General features: G+C 42.4%; 1 protein-coding gene across 2 annotated transcripts in view; it reads right to left on the bottom strand.

The window, feature by feature from the left end:
• The window catches only part of OSMR (oncostatin M receptor), a 68579-nt gene that overhangs the window by 41663 nt on the left and 13199 nt on the right, over nucleotides 1–13717 (bottom strand). For both annotated transcript variants that reach the window (XM_012807117.2, XM_003792987.3), the window contains exons 2-4: nucleotides 9058–9143; nucleotides 4751–4923; nucleotides 690–861 (exon numbers count right to left, since the gene is read on the bottom strand). In XM_012807117.2, coding sequence (XP_012662571.1) covers nucleotides 690–861; nucleotides 4751–4923; nucleotides 9058–9130 — 418 coding nt within the window. In that variant the 5' untranslated portion in view covers nucleotides 9131–9143. The remainder of the gene's footprint in view (nucleotides 1–689; nucleotides 862–4750; nucleotides 4924–9057; nucleotides 9144–13717) is intronic.

Here is a 13717-nt window from a genome sequence, read left to right as displayed (position 1 = left end):
CATTGTTAGATTAACAGGAACATAAGAAACCCTGACAAAACCCACTCTAACTTTTAATTACAACAAAATGATAAGGGATACTTAAAACATGGTTATTAACATCTCATCACTCAAATGAAGCACAGCTTTAATTTATCCAAATTTCCTCCCTTCTCCCTAGATAAGGGCTGATCCAGTTCCAGCCCACAATCTGTTTTTGTGAACACAGCCCTCTCGTCCTATTACACATTACCTGGGGCTGCTTTCACCCAATGAAAGAAATGAATAATCCTAACAGATCATGTAGTCTGAGAAGCCTAAGACAGGTCCTATTTGGCCCTTCGCAGAAGTTTCCCAATCACCACCATAGGTGCATACACATTTTGTGCTGTTGTAATAAAAACATGTGTGTACTGTATGTGCTGTTTTGACCCTCAGCATTCTATTAATACAAACACTGCATACATTTAGAAAACAAATACAGAGTTTGCTCAATTGGCCTCAGTGAGTAAGTTCAGAAGCAGAACTTCAGACACCTCTCTCCCAGTGGCAAGTTTCTAACCCGTGTTTTTTAGTTCCAGTAGAAACCAAAGGAAAATTGTTATTATCCTCCTATAGTTCTTCAAAGGGGATTTCCACTCTTGGACTACTGATCTCCAGTAATATAAAATATTAAATCTTTTCACTCTCATGACCATCTCACTTCTTACCTTTGGCCTCCTGCCATGAACTCCAGCTGCTCCAGATATTTGGCTGAGGGACCTTGGCATCGTCCACCACACTCTTTATTCTTACAAAGTGCGTTGCACATTCCAAAGGGAGCTCGGATTCCCAGCTCCAATGCAGAATTTCGTTCCACTTCACAGTGGTGCTATAATTCCCCTAAAAGGAAAGGAAAAAATTAGAAACATACAGCCATCCTCCCCTGGAAAACAGCCCGACTTGCCTTGTCCCAAAGTACAAATCTAAGACCCTGTTGTAGGTCCACAAGGATGTAGATGCACGAGGAAAGTCAATGGCTCCTGTGGACCTTCTGCCCTCTGAAACCTCAGCTCCCTCACCCAGGAGGCTCGTGTGCAGCGAGTGGGGGAGAAAAGACTCAAGTCTTTGAGGAATATATTGGAGTCAAAAACTATTCTCAATACTGGTCACAAAGAACCTGCTAAGAAAATTCTTAAAAACTAGAGAATTAATTGAGTCACCCTTTAACAACCAAAACGAAGACTGATGGCTAATTTTTAATACCCATTTTCAGCCAGGATTGCATCAGGTTGGCCAAATCCCAGTAGAGAAAGTAGTCCCTCACGGCACCCCAGGAGCTTCACTGTCTCCCAGAAGTCAATGGATGACTCTCATGTCCTCCCTGGGTTTCTGTGTCTCTCCCATTTCCTATTGGTCACATTTCACCTTCTCCCGGTTCCCCCATTGCTTTGCCACTGTGCAGCTGAGTAGGCTTATAAAAAACTTCAAACCAGAACCTGCCACTTGCCTCGTTCCTAGTGCTCTCTTGTCCTCACTGCTCCCTGTGGTCCTGCACAGCCTGGCCTGCTTCCCCCAGCCCCTGCATGCTCAGGGCTCCAGCACAGCAGGGTGCCTTCAGGCCTGGAAGCCCCCCAGCCCCTCTCTCTCGGGGGTCTTCCCACAGCACTCTCCTCCTCTCTTCTTACTAAATTAACTTCCAATCCTCACTGACATTTCTGCACAAACAGTCCTTAGTGCGAACTGTGGGAGAAGACTAAGCCTATCCCCAAGCCCAGGATGCCCCCCACATGCTGTACTTAGGATGCCCTATGGTGAGTTCATTTCCTTCTTGCTGCCAGTGTGCTCACCACTGATAGCGCCGGGTGTTGCACAAGGCCTGACCTGGGCCCACTGGGCCAAACCTCTCTGCTAAATGATTTAATCACTTCCTTAATCTGCCAGGAGTTGGATTTCCCCCAGACACTATTTGTATGGATTCTGTTGAGCCTCAATGTATGGTCTGTAGTCTTTACAGCCTTGTTAGTGAAGGAGATAACACTTTCCTTGAATACATCAATTGAGCAATATTTTTAAATGTGATGGACATCTTTGGGCCATTTTCATTTATCAAAGCAGCAAGTATAATTTCTCCCTTGCAGTTATTAGTAAGGTATAAGAAATAGACAAAACATCCATGTACACAAAGGCCGAATGGAGGTCACTGATGTGCTACTGAGGGACAAACCCGCTCCCTAGACTGACGCACACTCCCAGGTTCCTCCCGAGCTTGAGCTATGGTAGTATGCTGCTCTGATTCCTCTGCCATGGATAAAATCATAAAGCAAATGGCTGAGGGAAAGGCAGAGCCTGGGCCCAGAGCAGGGCCATGAGGCGCAGCTGCCAAGAGAAATCTTTGAATGGCCAGCCCCATTCAGGAAACAGCTCGGTGCCCCTGGACCACCTGCAAGCACCTGGCTCAAGATGCTTTTCCTCTGGCTTGTTTGGGAACATGGTGATCTGAGGGACACTGAGTCAGCACAAGTGAGGGTGCCCTGCAGGGCGTGTGTTATAGGGAGATGCCCCATGACAGGGAGATTTTGGTCCAGACACAGTGACATCCTCCTCCTTCACTGGAAGAAGATCTTACATATGTCCTCAATTTCAGGCATGAGAGATTCAGATATGGGCTTCTCATGGCATCACATGTTCTAAATCACTGAAAATAGCAACCTAAATTCCTCTACCAAACCCCTACCCTTTGTTGCATTGCAAACATGGCCAGGGGCACTGCATGTGACTATCATCCTGGTCTAGGAATAGGGTAAAGGATGACACCGCCCTGCCTGTCACCTGGAGCAACACAATATAACCTCTTTATACCTTGGGTTTCTCCTTCGTGGTAGTCAGGCTGGACGGGGTATTGAGAGAACCACACAATAGACAAGGTAAGGGTCTCAGGCCCTGGTAAGTTACAGAAGGAGGCTACACATGCTGCTTGACCTTGAAGAGAGGACTAATACATTAATCAAATATGAAAAAAGACAGGAACTGTGTTTTAGAAAAATAAACTATGGCACCTACTTGGTCTATGGTTGATGTTATTTTTGCTAATGGTACTACCTGCCAGTTTTCCACAACTGCTCCAGCATGCCCCTTCAAATTCTTTTTCTTGGACAATATGATCTTTGTGCAATGTTTTACTGGGTCCAAACATTAACCATGATATCCATTTTAAAATATCAGATTTACTAGCATGAGGTGGGATGGGGGGAAGATATGCTGATGGTGGGAAGTGAACAGCCACCCGGAAGCACCATTACTGTCACCAGCACACTAAGCAGCTCTCACAGTGGAAACTGCCCTTGGAGGGCTAGAATTATAGACCCATACGGATCCTAAATGGATATAGACCCATACGGATCCTAAATGGATATAGACCCATATGGATCCTAAATGGATATAGACCCATACGGATCCTAAATGGATGTAGGCCCATACGGATCCTAAATGGACAGAGTCAAAACTGTATTTGACTCAGGCCACTTGCTCAGATCTCAAATGCAATAATGACTGTAGAAAGTAACTGGACACTTTGTATGAGTGAACTTTAGGCTTTGCTAAAGGAACCACCCATTCTGGATCTTGTACCCACTGCCTCCACTGCCTGGGAGAAGAGGGGACCTCAAATGAGCCAGTGGAGGTCCCAACGTGGCCCTGAGCTTCCCTTCCCTCCAAGCACATTCTCAGGTCCTTTCAATGAGAAAACTCTCCACCACCTCTAAACACTCTGTGATAATTGACTGAACATTATGTGCGGATTATTATTTTTTCCTTTTTTAGACAGAGTCTCACTTTGTGACCCTTGGTAGAGTGCTAGGGTGTCACACCTCACAGCAACCTCCAACTCCTGGGCTTGAGTGATCTTCCTGCCTTAGCCTCCCAAGTAGCTCGGACTATAGGTGCCTGCCACATGCCTGACTAAGTTTTTAAGACAGGGTCTTGCTCTTGCTCAGGCTGGTGTTAAACTCCTGACCTCAAGCAATCCACCTGTCTCAGCCTCCCAGAGGATTATAGGTGTGAGCCACCGCGTCTGGCTCTGGATTATTAAGTTTCTTCAGATCGGCAATAGCAATCAAAAGATGTCACCAATGTGTACCAATGCACTGGACTGGGCAGGCATCGGGGAAACAGGTACTACCATTATCTGAACCAAGATAAATGAAAGGTCTCCCCAAAATGATTCAAAGACAAAAAGAACATGAAATGAGGGATTTTCTTAATTTGACTTGCTGTAGAAAAAGCGACATGTGTGGCAACAGATGACCTAGTAAGTTACTCTCCCCCACGGCCCACTGCTGGCTGGAACATAAAGTGCTGGGATACACTCCGGCTTGCACTTCCACACGCTGTAAGCAAAGAAATAGAAAGGAAGCCACACTGGCAAGAGAAATGCTGCCAAATTACGACATCCCATTTAGGAAAATCCCTGTGAATGGAGAAGAAAGAAGAAGAAGGAGATGGCTGACTCCACGGAATCCAGTATTCTCCAGCCCTCTTTAGGGACACGGCAGAACTGAGAAAACAATCTCCTTTTCCCAGCACATCATATCCTGCCCACCAAACCAAAGTGGTCATGTTTCTTCATCCTGGGGCCCCTTAACTACAGACACCGAAATGCAACTATTGGGGAAAACTGTTTTGAGCTGCTACTATGTTCCCATAATGAGATTTTTTTTAGATGTTACAAAAGACAAATTATGGTGTCAGAAAAGCATTTTAAAAATATTGAGCCCCAAACAAAAATTCTTACCTTCCAGATGATATTGGATGTTTCAGTTCTACTGATCTGTATCTGAAATACCATTTTTAGTTCCCCCTTATAAGGAAGGTTGTGGACGGTCCATTGTAAATGCAAACTCTGCTGTGTAGAATTGACAAAAACTTTAAGTGCTTCAGGCGTCAACGGTAAATGTTCGGTCAAGACTGAAAAAGACCAAAACAAGGAAAGAAACAACATTTAACAGGAGTGTGGTTGACAGCCACAGCTAATTCAACTGTACCATCAATAGAAAATACCGCTCACTTGGCATCTTTGAATCAGACACCTTGAATAGCTGGAAGGGAAATTAGAAATCACTTAACAGATATCTAAATCCAGACTTAAACAAATGAAATGACTTGCTCAGCAATACACAACAAGTGCCTAAGCTGAAAAACAGTTAAATAGAACTACAGAGAATCCTTTATTAAACAGTCCCACTGGTTTGGAAGTTTCTAACAAGGCTGAAAAAGAAAGGACTTTTTTTGCTATAAATTTCATATTTCTGAAAATCAAAAATTAAAGTTTTATTTTGCAAGTCAATATTTTGTAGTTTATTATAAAAGGATATAAAGTAAGGACACATTCTGACTCTAGATGCAATCACAGATCTTAATCTGAAATTAAAGTACCTCTAGCAAGAATCTGCTGAACTCTTTGAAGGAGAGCAGCAACATACTAGGAACGTTGTGTAAAATGAAGTAATTGTGATAAGGTTCCTAGCAAAAGAAGGAACTAGTGGGAGAGATAGGGAATAGGCTCACACGATACGAGAGATTGTAAGTGCAGAGAACTTTGTGGTGTGATGGAGTCTATAAAAGAACGGGAATTCAAAATGAGATTTGCTGCAGGGGGTCCCCTTGTAAAGCAGCCTGTATCTCTCAGGCTGCCTTTAAACCATCAGCAGCATCGCTGCCAACAACCTGCACACAGAGGTGTAAGCAGATACATCTGCCACCTGACATGGCCATTCCCAAAAAATTGCTCCGAAGGGCAGACTAGGCACCGGTGTCAATGCACAAGACTGAGACTGCACAGAATGTCACTGATTTGCTCACTTTAACCAGAAAATGGTTATTTTGTGTTATATAAAGTTCACCTCAATTTTAAATATATATGATCATGATAAAATGTTCGAATAACACATAAGTTGATTGAGTTCCCACAGTCTTACTAACTCGTTTTACTTCATTGTCAAATTTCAATCACATACGCTTTTCTTCAATTTTTGTATACACTTTTAAAAAAACATGATGGACTATGACCCCCATTTGATGGTTTTTAAAGTGCATGCTATTTTTTTGAAAGCCAACAAGAAAGAAATAAAACTAAAATGTTAACTGTCATTATTTCTGGTGGTGGGGTTGAGGGATTTCAATTTTCTTTTTTACACTTTTCTGTATTTTATAAATGTTTGAAGCATGTATTCATTTCAGAATCACATCATAGTTTGCACTTTAAAAGACGTACTCCTTTAAGGTCCCTGGTTCACTCCACTGCAGTGACACTTCAGGATATGCAATTCCTCCGGTGTTTTTAAGCCCTGTTTGGAACACTGACTGCAGCTTGCAGAAAAAATCTGCTTCTGTGTTTGCCTCCCTGGAGATCAGTGATTTTCCACCAGTGATTTTCAACTGGCGTGCTAGGGCGCACTGCTGGGCCATGAGAGGATCTTAGGTATGCCTCGAAATTTTTAAAAGCTCATTAATTAAATTATTTTTGAAAGAAGTTTAAAGCACAAAAGAAAAAAAGTCCTTTTATTTTTTACTCTTTTTTGGATCAACATAATTTAAGTATGCTGTGACTGAAGTATGCTGAACTACAGGTGCAAGTGTGCTATGAGATTAAAAAGGCTGAAAAACGTGCTGTGGACTGTGAGGTTGAAACTAAGTCTTACTCAGCCCAGGGAAAGCAAGACGAAGAATGAGCCCGCCGCCGGACAGACCATCAGTGACTGGCTGCCGAATGAATGAGTCAACTACATGTCAAAACTTTACTTCTGGAAGGTTGAGAAAGCCACCATATGTTGCTTAGGCAAAAAAAGAACTCCTGTATTAACAAATGTTATTAGCGAGGGTTGAATGACTCAGGTGCTCAGGTGACATCAGTCAGAAATAATCTGGTCAAAAGCCATCTAGGACTTCCTAGGCAGTGGTGGGAAATACCAAAGTAAAGTCAGAGAGATCAAAGGCACCATAAATATTACTAAGCCCAAGCCTATTATCTTTCAGATGAGGAAGCTGAGGTTAAAAAAAAAGGGGGGGGGAAGTGACTTTGCCAAGGTCACACAGCCAGACCAGAAGCCAGGGCTCCTAGCTCTCTCTGTCTTCTTTCCTTTCATATTGCTGGAGTGTGGCCAAGAAGGTCAGGTTTGGGATGAGTCTCTCTTCCCGCTTTCCCAACTCTGTTTCTCTGACTGTCCCTAATACCACTTGAGGAAATAAAGCACAGCCGCCTCATAAGATGGGATCCTATGCGGCAATTAAACCTGATGTTGAAGAACATTTAATATCAAAGAAAAAGCATTCATCATATGTTGTACTGTTTTAAGTAACAAAATGTTCCAAGTGCACGTGTAGTATAATTTAACTTTTGTTTTAAAACACACCACGTATTTGCATCTCTGTTTCTGTGTGTACATACACACAACAGACACGGAAAATGCTACAGAAACATATGCTCTCTGGTTGATGGAAATAAGTGCCCAGGGTTAACTGAAGAGCCTTGGCTCTGCTTCACTGTCATGAGAAATTACTCCAGGTTACTTGAAATAAATTGATTCTCAGATATGAACTTGGCTGGGGGACTGAGTGGTAAACCAACTGGTCTGAGTGGGAGTTTAATAAATACAGAGGCAAAAGCAATAGAAATCGAATTAAGAAATCCAAATAGTCCAGAGGAGGACAAAAACAGGATTATTTACCAAAGAAGGGATTTTTGGCAGAGAAGGATATTAGCAAAGAAGGGGTATTTGCTAGAAGCAGAGAACTGGGAAAAGAATGTCTGCTGAAAACAAAGGAAGCTGAGAAAGTAAAGAGCAAGAGCACAGGGTGGGATAAGGAGGCCTCCCTGGAGTGACAGGCTGGGCTGAGAGTTAACAGCCTGGGATTTCCTAGAGAGCAGGCTGGGCGGTGGGTGGGTCTGACTGGACCTGGACATTCTTAGTATGCAGGCGCCCCACTCAGCCCAGTTGACTGCGCTTAGATTTTAGCAACTGACGTAGATTGTGGGAGAGGATTCCGTACTACAAATGAGAACTCCTAATTTCCACCTTTCAGCTCCAGATTATGGAAGAAACCAACAAACTATGATTTTTAAGACGCCATAAGAAGTAGCATCCTCCCACGTGCCCTGGACCTAAAATAAATGCACTCCAACCTAAACAATGTCACACAGAGAACTGAACTATTTATCAGGACAGTATCTCCTCGTTTATCCAAGTATCTTTTCATGGAGTTTTAAGAGAAGATGAGAAATTCTACATCTATTCCTTGCAAACACCATGTTCTTGAATCCAGGCACAGGAACTGTGTGTGCACTTAGTAACAGCACACACAGCCACTCTCTGTTACAAAGGATGTACAGCAAAGAACGAATACCGGAAGAGAAAAAAGTAAAGCTTCATTAAATCTGCATGAAAGTCATGAAAATTCATGAACCAGTAGATACTCTCAAGTTTAAGAACCTACTTCTAAATAGGTTCAAAGTACTAATTAAAATATTTGTAAACATTTTAGAAATGTTGCATTCTAATTGTCCTTATTTATTAATACAAAGTTGATTTATCTCAAAATACCCTCGTTTGGGGAGTGGCTAAGTGACAAAAATTATTTCTTTATTTATAAATATTATTTCGGTACTTAGCAAACACTTGAGAGAGTAGAAACTCATAAATTTTTGTTGCTTTCATTCCTATTTTATAAGCTAATAACTCTTAAAGAATGTAGATAGAGGGACATCAAAACTTGTTCTAATCTAGCAGCCAATACTGTTGTATCCCACGTCTTTCCCCAGTAAGGTACACAAGGAACTACTCTGGCGATGTCCTGGTGAGATAGACTGGTCATAAAGTTCTGTAGGGTGAGGTGTGTGCACAATTGCCCGTGGTGACCAGAGCCTTCAAGACAAGGGAAGCCAAGACTAAGGCAATCACTGCCTTGAGAAACTGACACATCTCCTCATTAACTCCAAGTAATTCCCAAGAAAAAAAGAAGTGTTTAACTTTTCCCTCCACAGCACCCATCACTTCTTTTGTGCCCTGCGTGATGTTTTCTCCTTATGTTCTCTCCACTTCTCACCTTCACTCTGGCAAGCCCTCAAGGACAGCAGCATGAAGAAGCACGTTGTCTGGAAGACTGCAGGGAATGCCATCGATTCCGGCTTCCTGAAAAAGATAAATTACAAAGAAGGAAAGTTTTATTTCATTTTAACTTTATCGGGTTTCTTGGAGACAATCGTGGTAGACGACGGCATAAAAGGCTCCTATTCTTCTCCCTCCCTGCAGCCATGTCTCCTGTCATAGGAATCTTCCCCAAATCGGAGCAGTGTATTTGTTTTCTGCCCCATGTGGCCTCTCTGGTGCACACATGAGGCATAAGTGATAGCGTGCCACTTAGGACACGAGACCTCAAGACATCTCGTGTGTTTCTGCTTGCTCTTTTGTGTTTCTACCTTCGACCTGAAAAGTACATTTCTAGGCTGCCCCTCTGGAACCAGGAGGAAAATGGCCAACTCGTGACACAGAGCCCATCCCCTCAGTAACTCCAGCTGAGGCCAGCCTGGGTCAGCCATCCGGTGGTGAACCCCCAGATGAGCAGCTGACCCCAGGTGTGGGAGCGACAGATGCATACTTCTGTGTGCCGCTGGGGCTTGCTGGCAATAGACAGCTGATCGCCCAATTCATTCAACCCAGCAAAGGGCCGGTAAAGAAACGTCAAAGAGTTGAACATGAACAAAAAACTTGGATTAGAGAAGGAATAAATATCACAGTCTTCAAAGAGCTAAATGTAAATTAACTCCTCAGGGTGAGGGGGAGCGCCTCCATTCCTCCCTCATTAAAATTTAACCTAGGAAATGTCAGCATATTCTCCCAGGGGACAGTTTTTCATTGTTCCAAATAATTTCCGCTCTTCCTTGCCTTAGAAAAGAGTTGTAAACTACAGGCCAAAGAGTTTCACTGAATCATCAGGTACTTGGACCCTAGGACAATCTGAGGGCATAAAGAACGAGCCTGGATGACCTCAAGAGGGCTAATATGTTCTTAATTGAACAATAAATGTATTAGTCAGGGGAAGCAGTGAATTTTACTTTCCTACTTCAAACTTTGACTCAGCAGAGGGCAGCAATAAAACCATTCATTCCCAGGCAATTTTGGTTTCTGTCCAGCCACCTGGATTTCATCAAAACCTAGAAATTCAGTGAACCAGATCGTCAAGTATCTCTATCTACACCCTCTATTTCTGTTTTACAATAATGCCAACAGCATGCTGGATAATACTATACCCTCTTTCAGTTTTGCCAAGATAACATTTTTGGGACGTGCCTTTTTGAACAGTACCCTTGACGTTTAATATCACCATTCGTGTAGATTCACATGTATGTGGCCAAAGGAACAACTCCATGTGCTCTCAGAGGTCTACAGAACATACATTGAGAGCCTCTCCTCTTTCCCTTCATGTTCATCATTTTGGCAAATTGCTAGAAGAGGCCAAAAGGCAGCCCTGTGACTTCGACGGAGACTCCAAGAACATAGAGAAAGGACACCTCTTCAATAAACAGTGCTGGGAAAACTGGATGTCCATATGCAGAAGAATGAAATTAAACCTCTACCTCTCACCATGTCTAAAAATTAATGTCAAATGGATTATAGACAGGAGACATAAAACGATAAAATTACTAGAAGAAAACTTAGGAAAAATGCTTCAGGACATTCCCTCGGGAAAGATTTTAGGGCCATGACATCAAAAAAATCAGCAACAAAAACAAAAACAGACAAATGGGACTATATTAAACTAAAAAGCTACTATACAGCAAGGGAAACAATAAATAGAATAAAGAGATAACTTATAAAATGAAATATTTGCAAACTATTCATCCTCCAAGGGACCAATATCTACAATTTACAAGGAACTCAAAGTCAACAGCAAATAAAACAAATAATCTCATTAAAAAGTGAGCAAAGAATCCAAACATACATTTCCCGAAGAAGACACACAAATGGTTAATAAACATATGAAAAAACACTCAACATCAGTAATCATCAAGGCAATGCAAATCAGAAACACAATTAGAATGGTCAGTAACCTCCATCGTTAGAATAGCTAGAATGGCTATTATCAAAAAGACAAAAAATAAGAAATATTGGTGAGGATGCATAGAAAGGGAACTCGTACACACTATCGGAAGGAACCTGATTTAGTACAGCCGTTATGAAACAGTATGGAGGTTTCTCAAAAGTATAAAAATGGAACTATCATTGAGTCAGCAGTCCCCTACTGGGTATTTATCCAAAGGAATGAACTTCGGTATACCAAAGAGACACCTGCACCCTCACGTTCACCGCAGCACTGTTCACAATAGCCAAGATAAGGGATTAACCTAGAAGTCCATCAAAGGAAGAACGGATAAAACAAATGTGATATATGCACACAATGGAACATTATTCAGCCACAAAAATAATAAAATCTTGTCATTTGAAGTATCACAGATGCAACTAGAGGTCATGATGTTAAGTGAAATTAGCCAGGCACAGAAAGACAAATATTACACATTCTCACTCAGCTATGGGAGCTAAAAAAGAGCATTTCACAGAGGTAAAGAGTAGAATTATAGGTCCCTGAGGCTGGGAAGGGTGGGGCAGGGATGAAGAGGGGCTGCTTAATGGATACAAAAATGCAGTAAGAGTGGCAGAATAAGTGTGACTGTTCAGTGGCACAGTAAGGCGGCTACAGTTAGCAACAGCAGGATAGCATGTATTTCAAAATAGCTAGGAGAGGTCTCTATACTACCTTAGCAACAGCAGGATAGTATATATTTCAAAACAGCTAGGAGAGGTCTCTCTTACCTTTTCTCTTCCATGAGAGGGACCACTGCCAACTCTCTTTGGAAGTGTCTCTAAACTTACCCTTTGTTCTTTGTAAATAAAATTTCTCTTTATGACACTGGAAAAACAAACAAAAAAACCCCCAAACAGCTAGAAGAGATCTGTAATACTCCCAAGGCAAAGAAATGATAAATGTTTAAGATGATAAATATCATAAATATCCTGATTTGATCTTTATATATATATCAAAGAGCACATCACATGTACCTCATAAACATATATAATTATGTATCAATCATAAAAAGATAGTTGGAAGAGAGGATTTTACAATGTTATCATAAAGAAAGGACACATATTTTAAGTTATAGGAATACAGTAACTTCCCTGATTTGATCAGTATACAATGTATTGATACACTGAAATGTCACTCTGTACCTAAGAAATATGCACAACTATTACATATCAATTAAAAAAGGAAAAGTTAAATAAAACCCTTCAAATGTGTTCCTATTCCAACTGACTATCAAAGCCAGGGGAAAACTAATCCAATAGGAAATAGTTTCTATTCACAACCAAGAGGAAGTCAAAGAGAAATACCCAAAGGGCAGTGTCTGACACTGTGTAATTCCCAATATCTCTGCGGTTCTGCAGAGCAGCTTCTCATCCTCTCACATCAACACCTCCTGAGGAATGCAAGGGGTCACTGACGGGAAATATCATCTCAGAGATTTAAAAGCACGTGATGCCGAGGGTGATGTGCATAAACATCGGCAAACGTTTGGCACGTTGGCAAACATTTTCTTTTCTCTTTTTTTTTTTTTGCTGGGCTGGGCTTTAACTCTCCACCTCTGGTATATGGGGCCGGCACCCTACTCCTTTGAGCCACAGGCACTGCCTGGCAAACATTTTCTTGATGAAAGGACAATTTAAATTGTTTTCAGAAATTTGAAGTTTTCTTAGTAAATCAGATATTTTACATGTAACAAGTTAACAATCACAGGGGCGGAAAAACTTAAAAAACTAAAAATGAGCAGCCACATGCCACGTAAGGGTAAGCCGAAAGGAGAGAATGAAAGCTGTCATGCCATACAGGGGGAAACGGGAGTAGTTACGAAAGACGCATTTGTATGGCTGGGGTGTCACCGTGAGAATCATCAGGACAGTCTTGTCTGGAATTCTTTCCCTTCCCACTGCCTGTCACACAATCAGCTGTGACTCCCAGGAGGTTAATTAGCATCAGCCACTCAGATGTCCTACCCTTTCTGTCATCAGTGCTGACACACCCTCTTTCATACATGCGGGGGTGGGTGGCAAGCATGACACAGCAGCCACTGCCTGCCCATGAGCAAAGGGACTGTCATTCCCAGTGTTACTTAACAACGGCACCTCATGGTTTCAGGTCCCTGGCCACCTAAGGACCAGGGGCAGAAGGACTCAGCTGTTATACAAACATATTCTGGTAAAATCTACAAAGTTTATCAAAGAACAAACTTTGAAAGAGAACCAAAGAACACCTATGGAGCCCTCTTTGGGAAATGCCTCATGGACAGTTTTTATGCCTTGAGCTGTGCAGAAAAACACAGACACCAATGATTCAAGTTAGCTCCCTCCAAGCACCCTGTGGTCCTGACTCCACACCTTTGAATGAGGCCTCCTCGTGTTACGCTGTTCCCAGAGTGCGGACTGCGCCTGATGGGACACTGACTAACACAGTGACAGACCTGGAGGTGACAGAGAACGCTCTGCAGACCATGAAGTGGGGGAGCATGTGGCAGAATCAAGGGACAGTAAGGGGTAGAGTGGAGTAAGCCTGCAGGCAGCACCAGAAGACATGGTGGCAGGCACAGAGGATCACCCTCTGAGAGGACCAGGAGACGTGGGCTGTGGGCACAGAGGTGACCCTCTGAGAGGACCAG

The sequence above is a fragment of the Otolemur garnettii genome, unplaced genomic scaffold, assembly GCF_000181295.1.
Source record: "Otolemur garnettii isolate 467f Iridium unplaced genomic scaffold, OtoGar3 scaffold00063, whole genome shotgun sequence".
NCBI lineage: Eukaryota > Metazoa > Chordata > Mammalia > Primates > Galagidae > Otolemur > Otolemur garnettii.
Note: the sequence above shows the minus strand (reverse complement) of the source record. Positions and strands in the feature narration are given on the sequence as shown.